The sequence below is a fragment of the Drosophila albomicans genome, chromosome 3 (genome assembly GCF_009650485.2).
Source record: "Drosophila albomicans strain 15112-1751.03 chromosome 3, ASM965048v2, whole genome shotgun sequence".
Classification (NCBI taxonomy): Eukaryota; Metazoa; Arthropoda; class Insecta; order Diptera; family Drosophilidae; genus Drosophila; species Drosophila albomicans.
The window spans coordinates 20,407,071-20,421,857 of NC_047629.2; the positions used below are offsets into that span (position 1 = coordinate 20,407,071).

A 14,787-nucleotide genomic window follows, 5' to 3' on the forward strand; every position below is an offset into this window, starting at 1 on the left:
GAAATAAAGAAATTTAAAAAAAAAAAAAAAGAAAATAAATTTAATCTTTCTCATTTCTCAACCGAGCTTAATAATCAACTTACAACTGGTTCAAGAACGGCATCAAAGAAAGTTCCAAGGTACACGACTCGGAGGCTGAAGGCGACAGCTGAATGAGTCATTAAATCACCCTGCTTAGGCTCGAGGGATATTCGTTGGCTTTGGTTGTTGCTTAGGGGAAGGCTGAGCACACAATTGTTAGCTGCTGGGGGTAGGATTCGATTCTTGGGCTGTTGCCATTAAGGCATGTTAGGATATTCATTGGCAGCCTCATCGTCATCGTCCTCAGTCAGACATCAGAGACTGAAGCCAAAGTGGAAATGCAAATATTTGTCTGGCCTAAGGACGACTTAAGAGCAAGAGACTCGGGTAGGCTTTTGTAGCGTGAATTATTCAGGCATGTTTACAAGTTGACAGATTGCAGCTGCCAGCCGACTAAAGGCTACCCATCCATTCATCTATCCATCCAGCCATCAAGTGGAGGCGCGTGCTCCATACGGGTCAACCTCATTTGGGGGGTTGACTGTTCCACTTGACAGCCACATTCGACAGCAACTGGAACAACATCAACTTAACCACTTGTCCTCCTTCTGCTTCGCTTTACTTGCAGCACTCACGTTCACACTGGAGCCCCAGGACTCGGTGGTGCCCGAAGGCCACTCTGTGCTGTTGCAGTGCGCCGGCAAAGCCGCTGGCAAGGGCAAGGCCACGCCCACCACGACAAGCATACGCTGGCGCGGACCCGATGGACAGGATCTGGGCGTTGTCGGCGACACCTTTCGCACCCAGCTCAAGAATGGTTCGCTGTACATTAGCTCCGTGGAGGAGAATCGCGGACTCACCGGCGCCTATCAGTGTCTGCTCAGTGCAGATGGCGTGGGCAGCGTGTTGAGTCGCCCAGCTTTGGTAGCGATAGCTCGCCAGCCGGAGCTCAATCAGGACTTTATCGAGACGTATCTGCTGCCCGGCCAGACGGCCTACTTCCGCTGCATGGTCGGTGACCATGTGTGGCAGCCAGGACTGAAGCATACGGTGCAATGGTATAAGGACGATATGCCGCTGCCGCTGGACAAGCTGCGCATGGTGGTGCTGCCCAACGGTGCCTTAGAGATCGATGAGGTGGGACCCAGTGATCGAGGTGCTTATCAGTGCAACGTCACCTCGGGCAGCGCCTTTCGGTTGAGCAGCAAAACCAATCTGAACATCAAGAAGGGCGCCGAGTCCGGCATGGATCAGACGATGGCACCCTCGTTCCTCGTGGGACCTTCCCCGAAAACAGTCAGCGAAGGCGATACTGTTACCCTGGATTGTGTAGCCAATGGCGTGCCCAAGCCGCAGATCAAATGGTTGCGCAATGGCGAAGAACTCGATCTCAATCATCTGGACTCCCGTTTCTCCATCACGGGGACCGGCTCACTACAGATCTCCAGCGCCGAGGACATTGATTCGGGCAACTATCAGTGCCGTGCCAGCAACACTGTGGACTCTCTGGATGCCCAGGCAACTGTGCAGGTTCAAGTGCCGCCCAAGTTCATTCAGGCGCCGCGTGACAAGACCGCTTCCGAGAAGGAGGTGCTCAACCTGGAATGTTCCATTCACGGCAAACCGAAGCCAAGCATCCGCTGGCTGAAGAACGGAGACGTCATCACGCCCAACGAGTACATGCAGTTCGTCAATGGACACAACTTGCGCATCCATGGACTGCTCTACTCTGATGCTGGCATGTTCCAATGCATAGGCACAAATCCCGCCGGAAGTGTTCAAGCTTCGGCTCGTCTGCGGGTTGTTGCACCTGGAGGTAAGTGCTTTAGTTGAATCTGTAGATACGTAGACGTCGTAGTGTCTATCTCTCTGTACCTAGCTTGGTGTTCAGTTTTACTCCAGCTTAATCAATTGGCGCCTCTTTCAACTGGGGTCTCCTAACTGTATTATAATGCCGAGAAAATGAGACCAAAATTTCGCCTACTCCTTTTCCTCATTTTCCCCCTCTCAGCTGTTGTAACATAATTTCATATGTGTGTGTCTGTATGTTATGTATGTGTGTTTGCTATGGTTTATGTACTATATTTTATTACTTTGTTTAATCGCTTTTGCCCTTAAATTTTGATATCAACTTCGGCAAGCTGAAGATACCAGAATATTTACGTTTTGTTGAATAACATTAAAGATTGAATCAAAGGCACTTAATTTTATAGCTTTATAAATATTGCGTTAGAAAGATCGAATCTCTGTCTTATATTTTACTTCTATAATATTTAAATACCAATTATAAAAACTTACAAACTTGTATTATTTGTCGGTCTGTCAGAAGTATACTCAATTATCCTTTAAAATCCCTGTGATATAATACCCACTTTTAATTTAAGTATTTACAATGAAAAGCGATTTTAAGTTAAGTTTTGCTTACATTTATTATTAGTTAATTTCTTTACTTTGTGTTTATTTAATATTTTTTGTATTTTTTCTTCATCCATCTTCAACCTCATTATTTCCACATCGCAACCACATCCCAATCCCATTCCCAACCAAATTCCTAACCCAAAGCTAAACTCAAGCAACGCAAATCGCAGGGACAGACAACGAAATCGCTGCAGAGTTTCGACTCAAGCACAAAACGACGACGACCTTCGAATTCCGGGGAACTGCGCACCAAATCGGGTGGCAGCAGATTCCCCGACCGTGACACGGACGAGGACGATTACAACTACGCCAACGACAAATCCGCCGAGTTGCCACAGCGGAATCTGCGCAATATGCTGCGTCCCGTTGTGCAGCAGGCGGATGAGGCGGGCGCATTGCGGCGTCAGGGTCAGAGCAACGATGCGGACGAGGACGCCGACGATGACGCAGACGACGATGACGATGACTATGACGAGACTGGCACCAAACTGCCCTCTTGGTCCAATAAGAACAGGAAATCCCAACAACAGCAACAACAACAACAAATGCCCCCCACATCCAATTTTGCCTCAACAGATTTAACAGCAGGCGACGACCATACCGGAGATGCAAAACCCCTGAGCAGTGGTCTGTTGGCTCGCCTGCCAAGTGCACCTCGGAACCTTGTGGCGCAGATTGTGAAGCCACGCTTCGTCACACTTAGCTGGCAGGAGCCACAGCTAAATGCCAACGAAGTGGTATCCTACACCGTCTACTATCGCGTCACCAACAGCGAGCGGTGAGTCTAGTATCCATTCAATCCCTTTAGTTCCAAAACTGACGCATCTTATATTCCACCACAGCGAGCAGAAGATTGTCACGCAGTCGCATGAGGATCAACAGGTTAGCATACAATCGCTATTCCCGGGACGCACTTATCAGTTTCGAGTCGTGGCCAACACAAACTTTGGCATTGGCGAATCTTCGCAAGCACTAGAAGCCAGCACACAACCTGAGGTTAACATTGCGGGTCCGCCACGCAATATCGATGCCTATGCGCGCAACCATAAAGAGATCTTTGTGCACTGGAGTCCTCCCAGCGTGACCAATGGAGAAATTAACAAGTATCGCGTTTACTATACCGAGGTAAGACATAATCTACTGTAACTGGAGTTTCTAATCCTCGAATTTGTCCACAACAACAGAACGACAGCGGCGCTGAGCTATATAACGACAGCAAATCGCTGGAATTAACATTGACGGATCTGCGACCTTACACCGACTATGTGATCTCTGTGGTGCCTTTTAATCACAATGGCATGGGCGATCCCTCCGCCGAACTGAAGGTGAAAACCTTCTCTTCGACGCCCTCGGAGCCACCCAATAATGTCACACTCGAGGTGACCAGCTCCAGCGTAAGTAACTGCATAACAACTCCATCAAAAGAGTCTATCTAACTTTGTTTTGCTTTAGTCTATAACGGTGCACTGGGAGCCACCAGCAGAAGAAGATCGCAATGGACAGATTACTGGCTACAAGATACGCTATCGCAAGTTAAAGGATGCGCCGCAGGTGAAGAGCACGCCGGCCAACATACGCTACTTTGAGCTAAACGCGCTGGAACGCAATGCCGAATACCAGGTGAAGATTGCAGCGATGACTGTGAACGGTTCTGGACCATTCACCGAATGGTATCGCGCCAATACGCTGGAGAATGATCTCGACGAGACACAGGTGCCAGGCAAACCGATTTGGATTAACATTCAGCCAGGAGCGAGCAAGATTGAACTGCACTGGGGTCCGCCACAGCAGCCGGAGATCAAGATACGCAACTATGTGCTGGGCTGGGGACGCGGCATACCCGATGAGAACATGCTCGAGCTGAAGGAGACGGAACGCTATCATGTGCTCAAGGGACTCGAGTCCAATACCGAGTATGTGGTGTCGCTACGGGCACGCAACGTTAAGGGCGAGGGACAACCGATTTACGATAATATCAAGACCCGCGAGGAGGAGCCAATGGATGTGCCAGTGCCGCTAGAGGTGCCAGTCGGGTTGCGTGCCATTACCATGTCCAGTTCGTCGATTGTTGTTTACTGGACGGACACTATGCTCAACAAGAATCAGCATGTCACGGACAATCGTCATTACACTGTCAGCTATGGCATCACCGGATCGAATCGCTATCGCTATCACAACACCAGCGAGCTCAATTGCATGATCAACGAGCTCCGACCCAATACACAATACGAATTCGCCGTCAAGGTGGTGAAGGGACGTCGCGAGTCCGCCTGGTCGATGTCCGTGTTGAACAGCACGCATCAAAATGTGCCTGTGACGCCTCCCAGAGATCTTAATGTGCGCCTGGACGAACTGAATCCACAGAATGTGATCATAAGGTGGCTGCCACCAAAGCATACGGTGGGTCAAATCACTGGCTACAATGTATACTACACGTCGGACATGTCGAAGCGGGACAGGGACTGGATGATCGAGGCCTTCAATGGCGAGGAGACAATGCTGCTGCTGTCCACTCTGAAGCCACACACCACCTACTACTTCAAGGTGCAAGCACGCACCAACAAGGGCAGCAGCAATGCACCTTTCTCAGCGCTGGCCACATTCACCACGAGTGCAGGGGTTATTATGCAGCCACCGGACACCATTGCGAAAGGAATTGATAATCAGAATCTGCTGTACATCATCATTGGGGGCACGGCGCTAGTGCTGCTCTTGCTGCTGCTGGGCCTGCTGTTGCTCTGTCGCCGGAAGCCGCAATCCTCGCCAGAGCATACCAAGAAGAGGTACGTTTAACTGACGTTAATTTCCTGTTTATTTTAATTGACATTTCCCCGTTCTATAGCTATCAGAAAAACAATGTCGGCGTGCCAAAGCCGCCGGATCTATGGATACATCACGATCAAATGGAGCTGAAGAACATTGACAAGGGCTTGCACACCGCCACGCCTGTGTGCAGCGACAACGCTTCCAGCAGCGGCGCCCTTACGCTACCGCGCTCCGTTGTGCATAGCGAGTACGAAGTGGAGACGCCAGTGCCAGCCCATGTGACCAACTCGCTGGACAAGCGCTCCTATGTCGCGGGCTATATGAGTGAGTGCACGACTTCAAAGAGTTTACAATAGTTCCTGTTAAATTATGCGTCTTCCTTCCAGCAGCTACCTCGATGAACTCGACCATGGAGCGTCCGCAATATCCACGCACTCAGTATAACCATCAGAATCGCTCGCACATGAACATGGAGGCAGGCCTATCGCAACAGAGTCTCACACAGCCGCAGAACAACTCAATGGCCCAGACGCCCGAGCATCCTTACGGCGGCTATGACGCCAATTTCTGGTGAGTATCTTTGTTTGGCATCAAAGTATCCCCATTTTTTATTTTCAAATTTCCACAAACATTTTACATTTTATTTTAACAAAATTCCCTTGCAAATTGAGCAATCTTTTTGGCCTGTTGGCATTCAGAGAGAGATAGTCAGTCGAAATTCGAAAGCAGTATGTGCAGTCGAACACGTTGGGGCCGCATCGATCCCACCGTACAGGTGAATGTGGTGCAAGGACCCGCCAAGCGTGTGCTACAGTTGGACAAGCGAACGCTGCCGCGATTCGTGCAGCAGCAGCTGCTGCTGATGGCATCGCCGTCGCCGTTCCTCAATTTCCTAAACAAGTTTCGTCTGGATAAGATACTGATCAATCATGAATTCAGGGGCGTCTACACGATGCGCACATCGGCGACTGTCACCGAGCTGGCGGCGCACGCGTGGCGCATCATGAGCACCTCGGATCGTCAGCCGTACATTAAGTTGGCCCGCAAGGCTCAGAAGATACAACAGTCGCGCCTGCTGCACTTCTTCTCCCATGACGCCACTTGAATCAGCTCAATTTCTCGTTGTCTGCCCTTATTCATACATCGTTTATCCTTAGATTAAATTGTTTATACTTGACACTAAACAAATGTTTTTCATTCAATTTTGCAGCAATGCTGGTTACACTGGCGGTCAGGCAGGTGGCAATGGAGCTGCTGGCGCTGGCTGTGTGTCCACCATTGAGAGCGCTAAGCGGGGACATCCGCTCAAGAGTTTCAGCGTGCCTGGTCCGCCGCCCACAGGCGCAGCCACGCCCGTCAATAAGCACAGTAAGTGAACCTCGATCTACATCTTAGCGCACCTGTATTTAACCTCATATTCTGCCTTGGCTTTCTAGCTCCTGCTGTTACAATACGTCCACAGAATCAATCACCATACAAGAAGCCATCATTCTCGGCCGCCACGCCAAATAGGTTGCAAGGCGGCAGCTCCGTGGCGCATTCCACCGATGAGATACAAAGACTGGCGCCCAGCACTTCCACCGAGGAGCTCAACCAAGAGATGGCCAATCTGGAGGGGCTGATGAAGGATTTAAGTGCCATAACGGCCAACGAGTTCGAGTGTTAACACGGCTAACAAGTATTAGACGACGATTAGGCAGCGCATGCGATAAACATTTTTATAATGTTCATTGTTTTAATTTGTAATTATAATTTGTGCGATTCATGTTTTTAAGTTACAATACTTGCATTCGTCATTAATTTAAAAATTAGAACTTAAATTACATTAAATTAAATTTAGTTGAAATGTGCGAATTGAACTGTAAATACGAGATACGAACGAAGCCATATAAATATAAATACGAGTAGTTACATATAATTAACTATAATTAGCACATAGCATAGTTAATTTTAACAATATCAAAATAAGCCATAAATTACCAATAAGTCAAGCATCTGAAAGCATCTCTCTCAGCCAGTGGCATCACATGAATTGAATTGAATTGTTCTGAATGGAACTTCCACTTTATCTCCATAACTACGTAACTAATCATGCATCATCTAAGCTAAGTCTCATCGTACACTTTATAATCTAACTAACGAAAATCAAAAACACAACAAACTTAACATTCGACTTATCTATTATAGTATATACAAATGTATGTGTATCTTGACTGTATTCTCGTTTGGTTTTGAGTTTGAAACGTGCCATTTTGTTTAAGTTACAAAACTCTTAACTACTTAAGCCTATTAAATGTCAACATTCTAGACTTAGTGACGCCAGTAAAGCTACCAGCAGCGCATTTAAAACTTAAAAGACGAGTTTAATCCAATACTTGCATACACACTTATGTATGTGAGTAATACAACTCTTTTATGAATATTTTGAGCTCATCAAAATTCAATAACTAAAAGTGTTTTTCGTTTCCAATTGATTACTTTTATTGTACGGCAGCTGAACAAATTGAAATTTATACAATTTTTATCATATTGCTATGCACAATAATCTCAATTCAAATCTACCCAAAAACAATGCACAACATAACAAAACGAAAGCGTACATTTAAATCGAGTACATTGCAAATTTGTGAAACTATTTTATTTGATACAATTTTGTAAGCAAATTGTCAAGTTTTGCCAAATAAATTTGAAACACACATTGTATACATACAAATGTATTTTTACTTTTCATATCAAGGGAATAATTTATAAGACAATATATATATATGTACATATATATTATATATATATATATATATATATATATATATATATATCAATTGAAAAATTATTTATAAGTAAAAACAGGAACTGCATTTTTATATTGAAAGCAGAGTTTCTTTGTCTCTATTAGACAATTGCACCTTATAATCGCCTTGAGGTATTCCCAGAATTTGAAGGAAATCATTGAGGAATGTTAAATCCTTAACTATGACGTCTAAATTTAAATTAAAGTTAGTGTGAACAAATAAGATACTCACTCAAATAGGACAAGTGGTATTCAGATTAGCACCAAGGATTGGAAAGATATTCTGAGGGGATGGGCGAGTCTTCTGACAAAAATCGTTTAATAGAAATGGTTTGTACATACTATACGGCTCCACATGCTCCAGTTAATCTAAATGTATTAAAACGAAATAAACTTTATAAATCGAATACAATATTTACGTATACGTCGGTGACTGGTAATTTTAGCACGTTGATGTTCACATTGACCCGGACTATTGCCCTGCTGAGCATATGTATTGAACCTTATATAGTCGAGATCGTAGAATTCACACTTCAGATTGGTAAGCCTTGAGCCAGATTTTGTACAAATGCCTATTGAAAACAACGAAATGACAAAAATTAAAAAGCACCAAGCTGTTGCGTTCTTTGATATTCCATGAATGATTTAAAACTGTTTAGTTATTAAATCTATTGACTATCAGGCATGCTCCGGTATTCACTTTATCTTTTATTCGGCTCAACAATTTCCAAAATATCACTAAATTTTGTATATTAATTTCCAATAATTGTATTAATTGATGACCATTTAAAGTTATATTAGTAATAAGTAGTTTTCTCTTATCAAAAATAAATCTTTTAAAATTAATTTGTCTCTTATAGCCTGAAGCAACGACTACTATGAATTATCCATTATAAATCCGATGATTCGACTAGATTCACTCCTCTCTTAAAATGACGATATCGACTTGAACTCTCCAAATGTTGTCGGAGCCAAATAACATTGGAATCTTGTATTCACATAAATATACCAAATGGTATATTTAGTATATAGGTATAGTACCGCATTCAAAATATACCATAGACGGCACAATATACCAGATTGTCTGCCAAAGCAACTAAGAGCCCTAGTAAGTAGGCGTTTTTGCCCATACCAAATTATTTCTTTAATAACTTCGACAATTTTTATCTGATCGCAACCAAATTAGGAATCATAACTACTATAGTAATTATTGCATATACCAAAATTCGCAACTCTAGCTTTAAAATCACGCTTGTTATTCGATTTTTTTGATTTGCGGGCGCGGAAGTGGGCGTGGCTAAAATTTGAAACAAACTTGATCTGCGTGTAAACATAACAAATGCTGTCGAAAAAAAATTATAGCTCTAACTCTTATAGTCTCTGAGATCCAGTGTTTCATACGGACAGACGGACAGACACACAGACGGACAGACGGACATGGCTAGATCGTCTCGGCTGTTGACGCTGATCAAGAATATATATACTTTATAGGGTCGGAGATGCCTCGTGCTACCTGTTACATACATTTCCTGCCGGCACAAAGTTATAATACCCCTCTACCCTATGGGTAGCGGGTATAAAAATCATTTCAAAATGAAATCATAGACCATTTGGATGCCAAAAACAGAGACTCATCGACAAAAGAGACGAAATTCCGAAAGAGTGACCAACTAATAATGGATTTGCGATGAAAACTCATCATAAATTAAAATCAGACAGTAAAGCAAATTATCAATTTACGGATTCCATTCATAGATTAACATGAGTAATTTCATTTCTTTTTTATTCTAGTAATTATTAAGTGATACTTATTATCAGACACTGACCACAAATAAAGAATCTCGAACTACGAAACATAATGCAAATTTTAAAAATTTACTTTTGGTATATACAAGAAATAAATACATTTATTTAAATAATAAGTCAAAGTTTGTAGAACATTTTCTTAAAAATAAGACAGTTTTATTGCTCTATTTAGCTTTGGTCCACTTCTCGCTCTCCTCCCACAATCGCTTGGCGGAGTTCGCATCCTTCGCAGCAGCAGATACTTCCTTGGGCTTGCAGTCGCTGAAGTACAATCCAGTTACACCATTCAAATCAGGATCAAGAGCTGCATACAAAGTGGTTTGTGCGCCATTCTTGGGAGTCTTGAAGATCAGCCAGATTAATGGGCTTATAAGGAAGCTGTAAGCAATGTATTAATCAATCATTGTCTAACAATAGTCACTTAATGTTACTTACCCAAAAATGGGGTTATTGAATATCGGCACATGCCTACTCAGTTCTGTTTCAACAACACCAGGATGCAGAGCATTAACAGTCACATTAGTTCCCTCCAAGCGTTTGGCCAACTCCCGAGTAAAGAGTATGTTGGCCAATTTGCTCTGGCCGTAGGCCTTGCGTGGCGAGTAGGATTTCTCACTGTTCAAATCATCGAAGTTGATGGATCCATCAACGTGCGCCAAGGCAGAAACGTTCACAATGCGGCTAGGTGAAGATTTCTATGGTAAAATAAAAAAATGTAAAAAACGCATATCATCTAGTCATTAACTAATTTACCTTTAGTAGATCGAGCAGCAAATTGGTTAGCAAAAAGTGACCCATATGGTTGACTCCCAGCTGCATTTCGAACCCTTCCTTCGTCAACATGTGGGGACAAAGCATTATTCCTGCATTGTTAATGAGAATATCCAGTTTGCTTTGCTCCTTCTTGAACCTAATATAATATAATATCATTGCCAATAACTGAAACCAATTCTTACTAATTCAAATTTGACTTACCCATCGATAAACTTGCGAACGGAATCCAAAGAAGCCAAGTCAAGTTCGCGGAAGAAAATATTCTGGTTCTTGGTTTCCCTAATAACCTCCAATCTAGCCTGTTCTGCTCTCGACTTATCACGACATGCCATATAGACAGTGGCTCCCCGGCGAGCCAATTCCAGGACCGTCTCCTTGCCAATGCCGGTGTTCGAACCGGTTACAATCACAACCTTGCCGGTTTCATCAGTTTGTTTCTCGAACTTTCCACCTTGCATGTACTGCCTAATAAATTCAGTATGCATTAAATTAGAATTGAATTATAAATGACTTTTAACTTTTCACTTTCCTGATAAAATAGGCAGCAATTCCTATCAAAGCTGGCCAAACAAAACACGAACACAGACAATCTGTTAAACAGCACATTTTGTGATTTTTTTGAGGTGTTGACTATTCCAAATTCAAGTAAAGACTGTTCAAATACCGAGCAGCGATTCGCTTTTTATAGCAAGCGGCAACTGATAAAAGTTTATAGTCATGCTGACGATATTGGCACGCGTGGGAATTGGAAGAAGAAGCTGACAAAAAAGTATTTCGCATTGGTGCTTGATATAGTATAATTAATACATATTTGACAATACATAATTATATAGATACTTAACGCAGTACATTCTGGAACTTAATTGACTAAATATAGTAGATACTTTGTGAAACTACTAATCGAAGTATTCCAATATCAGTAATATACGGTTAACTGGAGTAACTTCTCATAAACATATATCTGCTATTATTACCCTTAACGGCGCCTCTACCTCTCTCTGTCTCTTTATCTTATAAAGAGCGTAAAAAACTAATCTATAAATAGAGAACAAGTTATTAAAATTTTATGGCTGGCGCTTTGGGTCAGTAGTAAACGCAAGATTATTCCCATTCATAGATATCAATATACTATATATTTATCAAGTTCGTATTTTCGAATATTATCAATCAAATGTAAGCAAATTTGTTCTTTGATGATACTATAGAAAGTAAATACATATATTAAATAAATAATATATTGAGTACATATATAAATAAGTGAATGCAATACGTTAAAGAAATAAATATTAAGTAACAGAATAATAATTTAGTAATAAAATGGGATTCCTCTGCTTGGCAGTCACTTCAGTCATTTCTCGCCCTCTTCCTATGGATTTCGCATCCTTTGCAGCTATTGAAACATCCATTGACTTGTATCTAATAAAGCCAGACAACTCAGGAAAATAATTTAGAGTTGAGTTCCATTCAAATTTAAATAACAGAAGCAAAAATACTGGTTATTGGTCCCTGAAAAATGATTAACATAAGCCTGTTCCATTCTTGTCGTAGTTCATATTTGTTCTATCTTTTAATAGGCTCCCCTATCAAAGCTCTTCAAACACTCACTGGACAACGCAGATAATTTTCGGGAAACGACTTGCAAATATCGAGCAACAATTTATGAGTCAAACGGCAGCAGATAGAAGTGCATAGTCATTGAGCTGGTTTCGATACATACCACGTAATAAGTTTAGAACATATTTAACTAAAGTTTCAATGGTTTATTAGAATCAGTTCATATATAATAATATATGTTTGACAATATATAGATAACTTATACAGTGCTTTCTTGAATTAAATTCTCTGTGAAACTATGAAGCAACTAATACAGTTTAGGTGCTTTAGTCCATTTCTCGCAGTTCAAATCAGGATCCAGAGCAGCATACAAAGTGGTTTGGCCACCACTCTTTGGTGATTTGACATACAGCTATATTAAAATGTTAGTAAAATGCTGAAATCATTAAAAAGTTAATGTCAGAATAAATACATTAACCTACATATAACTTTATTTCACTTACCGTCCAATAAATGTTTGGAAAAATGTCATATGTCTACTGATTTCTGTGTTGACTTGACCAGGATGCAGGCAGTTGAGAGTCATACCAGCAGCGCATTTAAAACTTAAAAGACGAGTTTAATCCAATACTTGCATACACACTTATGTATGTGAGTAATACAACTCTTTTATGAATATTTTGAGCTCATCAAAATTCAATAACTAAAAGTGTTTTTCGTTTCCAATTGATTACTTTTATTGTACGGCAGCTGAACAAATTGAAATTTATACAATTTTTATCATATTGCTATGCACAATAATCTCAATTCAAATCTACCCAAAAACAATGCACAACATAACAAAACGAAAGCGTAAATTTAAATCGATTACATCGCAAATTTGTGAAACTATTTTATTTGATACAATTTTGTAAGCAAATTTTGCCAAATAAATTTGAAAACACATGTATACATATAAGTGTTTTTTTACTTTTCATATTAAGGGAATATTTAAATAATTGACAGTACATTATATAAATTGAAAAATTATTAATGGGCAAAAACAGGAATCAGCTACATTTTTATATTGATAACAGAGTTTCCCCGTCTGTCTCAAAGAAATAGTAAACACGAACAATCTTTTATTTTGAAGATAAGATTCTGTAACATTATGAACTTTGACAATTATCAACTCAATTGTTCTGTAAATTTCATAAGAATTGTAATAAGAAGAGTGGAGCGTAAATTCTATTGAATTCCATTTGTAAGTTGGCATTTCAATTTATTCTGCGTATTCTTGCTTGTAGCAAATCGCAATTGCACCTCGTAATCGCCTTGAGGCATATATGTAGAAATGGTTTGTACCCACTATACGGCTCCACAATCTCCAGTTGATCTAAATGAAATTGTATTAAAATGAAATATATTTTATAACTCGACATCAATATTTACGTATATGTATGTCGTTGGTAATTTTAGCAAATGGATGTTCACATGAACACGAACCACGCCCCTACTGAGCACATTAAGACTTCATGTATTGAAGTCGAGATCTTAAGGTTCACATGTCAGATTGGTAAACATGGAACAAGATTTTGTACAAATGCCTATTGAAAACAACGAAATGACAAAAATTAAAAGCTCCAAGCTGTCGCGTCCATTCCATGAGTGATTTAAAACTGTTTAGTTATTAGATCTATTGACTTATCTTTTATTCGGCTCAGTAATTTCCAAAATATCACTAAATTTTTTATATTAATTTCCAATAATTGTATTAATGCGTGACCATTTAAAGTTATATTAGTAATAAGTAGTTTTCTCTTATCAAAAATAAATCTTTTAAAATTAATTTGTATCTTATAGCCTGAAGCAACGCAATGACTACTATAATGAATTATCCATTATAAATCCGATGATTCGACTAGATTCACTCCTCTCTTAAGATGACGATGTCCACTTGCACTCTCCAGATGTTGTCGGAGCCAAATAACATTTGTATCTTGTATTCACCTTGTGGCAGTGGCAACGACTGCAGGAAGTTGTCGTTAAACACCAGATTATTCACAATGATATCATGCTGAAATTGGAAATATAAGACACACAATGAAAATACTCCACTAATATATATCGATGCAATATACAATTCTCACTGTATAGGGGCAAGTGTGATTCAGATTAGATTTCGTGGCAATAGCGTCGAGAACAAGTTTCTCGAAGGACAATTTCTTCGATTGCTTTGCAAACTTGCAGAAGTCAAGTGTGGTGTTGTACATAAATGGCTTGAATCCATTGTATCGACGTAGTACACTCAAGTTGGACTAAGGAAAAGTACATATCAATATTAGAACAAAATATTTAAACACTCTTTGTATGTTACTAACGGATACCGTGTTGATCGGTACTATATATAACTTGAGATGCAGTTGAACACCGATGACGCCTCTGCCGAGCACATTTAGTTTACAGGTTTCGAATTCGCCAAAGGTTTTGTTGTACGACTTGCAAATAATATTGGTAAATCGTGATTTCGGCATTTTTCCATCACAAATTACTATTATCACAATAAGAACTGCTACCAAGCTCAATACTCGACAAGATGCTCCAACCATCGTTATTCCAATAATAGGTCGCTAAGCATTTTCCATTAATCCATAAAAAGCACTTAGTACTATATGTATGTA

The 14,787-nt window shown here is 40.9% G+C and overlaps 4 protein-coding genes across 8 annotated transcripts in view; 2 read left to right on the top strand and 2 right to left on the bottom strand.

Annotated features, from left to right (window-relative positions):
* LOC117570368 (neogenin) overlaps positions 1–7,905 on the top strand; it is a 42,021-nt gene extending 34,116 nt beyond the window's left edge. Inside the window, exons 2-10 of one of the 4 annotated variants that reach the window (XM_034251958.2) lie at positions 650–1,837; positions 2,584–3,217; positions 3,282–3,564; positions 3,624–3,833; positions 3,892–5,222; positions 5,282–5,529; positions 5,592–5,775; positions 6,416–6,573; positions 6,642–7,905. In XM_034251958.2, the coding sequence (XP_034107849.1) occupies positions 650–1,837; positions 2,584–3,217; positions 3,282–3,564; positions 3,624–3,833; positions 3,892–5,222; positions 5,282–5,529; positions 5,592–5,775; positions 6,416–6,573; positions 6,642–6,871 (4,466 nt within the window). In that variant the 3' untranslated portion in view covers positions 6,872–7,905. The remainder of the gene's footprint in view (positions 1–649; positions 1,838–2,583; positions 3,218–3,281; positions 3,565–3,623; positions 3,834–3,891; positions 5,223–5,281; positions 5,530–5,591; positions 5,776–6,415; positions 6,574–6,641) is intronic. The other 3 variants (XM_034251960.2, XM_034251961.2, XM_034251962.2) reach the window with 3 other exon arrangements.
* Positions 5,816–6,400, top strand: LOC117570378 (uncharacterized). The gene has a single exon (XM_034251973.2). The coding sequence runs from the start codon at positions 5,936–5,938 to the stop codon at positions 6,308–6,310; it is 375 nt and encodes a 124-aa protein (XP_034107864.1). The 5' UTR covers positions 5,816–5,935; the 3' UTR covers positions 6,311–6,400.
* Positions 7,906–9,877: 1,972 nt separating the features above from the next.
* On the bottom strand, positions 9,878–11,212 carry LOC117570376 (retinol dehydrogenase 14-like). 2 transcript variants are annotated; one of them, XM_052005099.1, is made up of 5 exons: positions 11,099–11,212; positions 10,775–11,034; positions 10,553–10,709; positions 10,235–10,494; positions 9,878–10,177 (listed from the first exon to the last, which is right to left on the bottom strand). In XM_052005099.1, exons 1-5 carry the CDS (start codon positions 11,177–11,179, stop codon positions 9,964–9,966), a joined length of 972 nt encoding a protein of 323 aa, XP_051861059.1. In that variant the 5' UTR covers positions 11,180–11,212; the 3' UTR covers positions 9,878–9,963. The 2 variants fall into 2 exon arrangements, with proteins under 2 accessions (XP_051861059.1, XP_034107861.2); XM_034251970.2 differs by lacking the exon at positions 11,099–11,212 and having other exon boundaries at positions 10,775–11,049.
* A 2,821-nt stretch (positions 11,213–14,033) lies between these two features.
* Positions 14,034–14,640, bottom strand: LOC117566600 (uncharacterized). Its single transcript, XM_034246141.1, has 3 exons — positions 14,488–14,640; positions 14,257–14,424; positions 14,034–14,183 (listed from the first exon to the last, which is right to left on the bottom strand). Exons 1-3 carry the CDS (start codon positions 14,638–14,640, stop codon positions 14,034–14,036), a joined length of 471 nt encoding a protein of 156 aa, XP_034102032.1.
* Positions 14,641–14,787: the final 147 nt, after the last annotated feature.

Bases quoted from the DNA above. Each gene is read 5' to 3' on its own strand.
- LOC117570378 (XM_034251973.2), top strand. From the start codon at position 5,936: ATGTGCAGTCGAACACGTTGGGGCCGCATCGATCCCACCGTACAGGTG.
- LOC117566600 (XM_034246141.1), bottom strand. From the start codon at position 14,640: ATGCCGAAATCACGATTTACCAATATTATTTGCAAGTCGTACAACAAA. The intron at 14,425-14,487 runs GTTAGTAACATA...ACTTTTCCTTAG, and splicing joins TACCGATCAACACGGTATCC to TCCAACTTGAGTGTACTACG. The intron at 14,184-14,256 runs GTGAGAATTGTA...TTCCAATTTCAG, and splicing joins ATCACACTTGCCCCTATACA to CATGATATCATTGTGAATAA.
- LOC117570376 (XM_052005099.1), bottom strand. From the start codon at position 11,179: ATGTGCTGTTTAACAGATTGTCTGTGTTCGTGTTTTGTTTGGCCAGCT. The intron at 11,035-11,098 runs GTGAAAAGTTAA...TTTATTAGGCAG, and splicing joins CTGCCTATTTTATCAGGAAA to TACATGCAAGGTGGAAAGTT. The intron at 10,495-10,552 runs GTAAATTAGTTA...ATTTTACCATAG, and splicing joins TGCTGCTCGATCTACTAAAG to AAATCTTCACCTAGCCGCAT.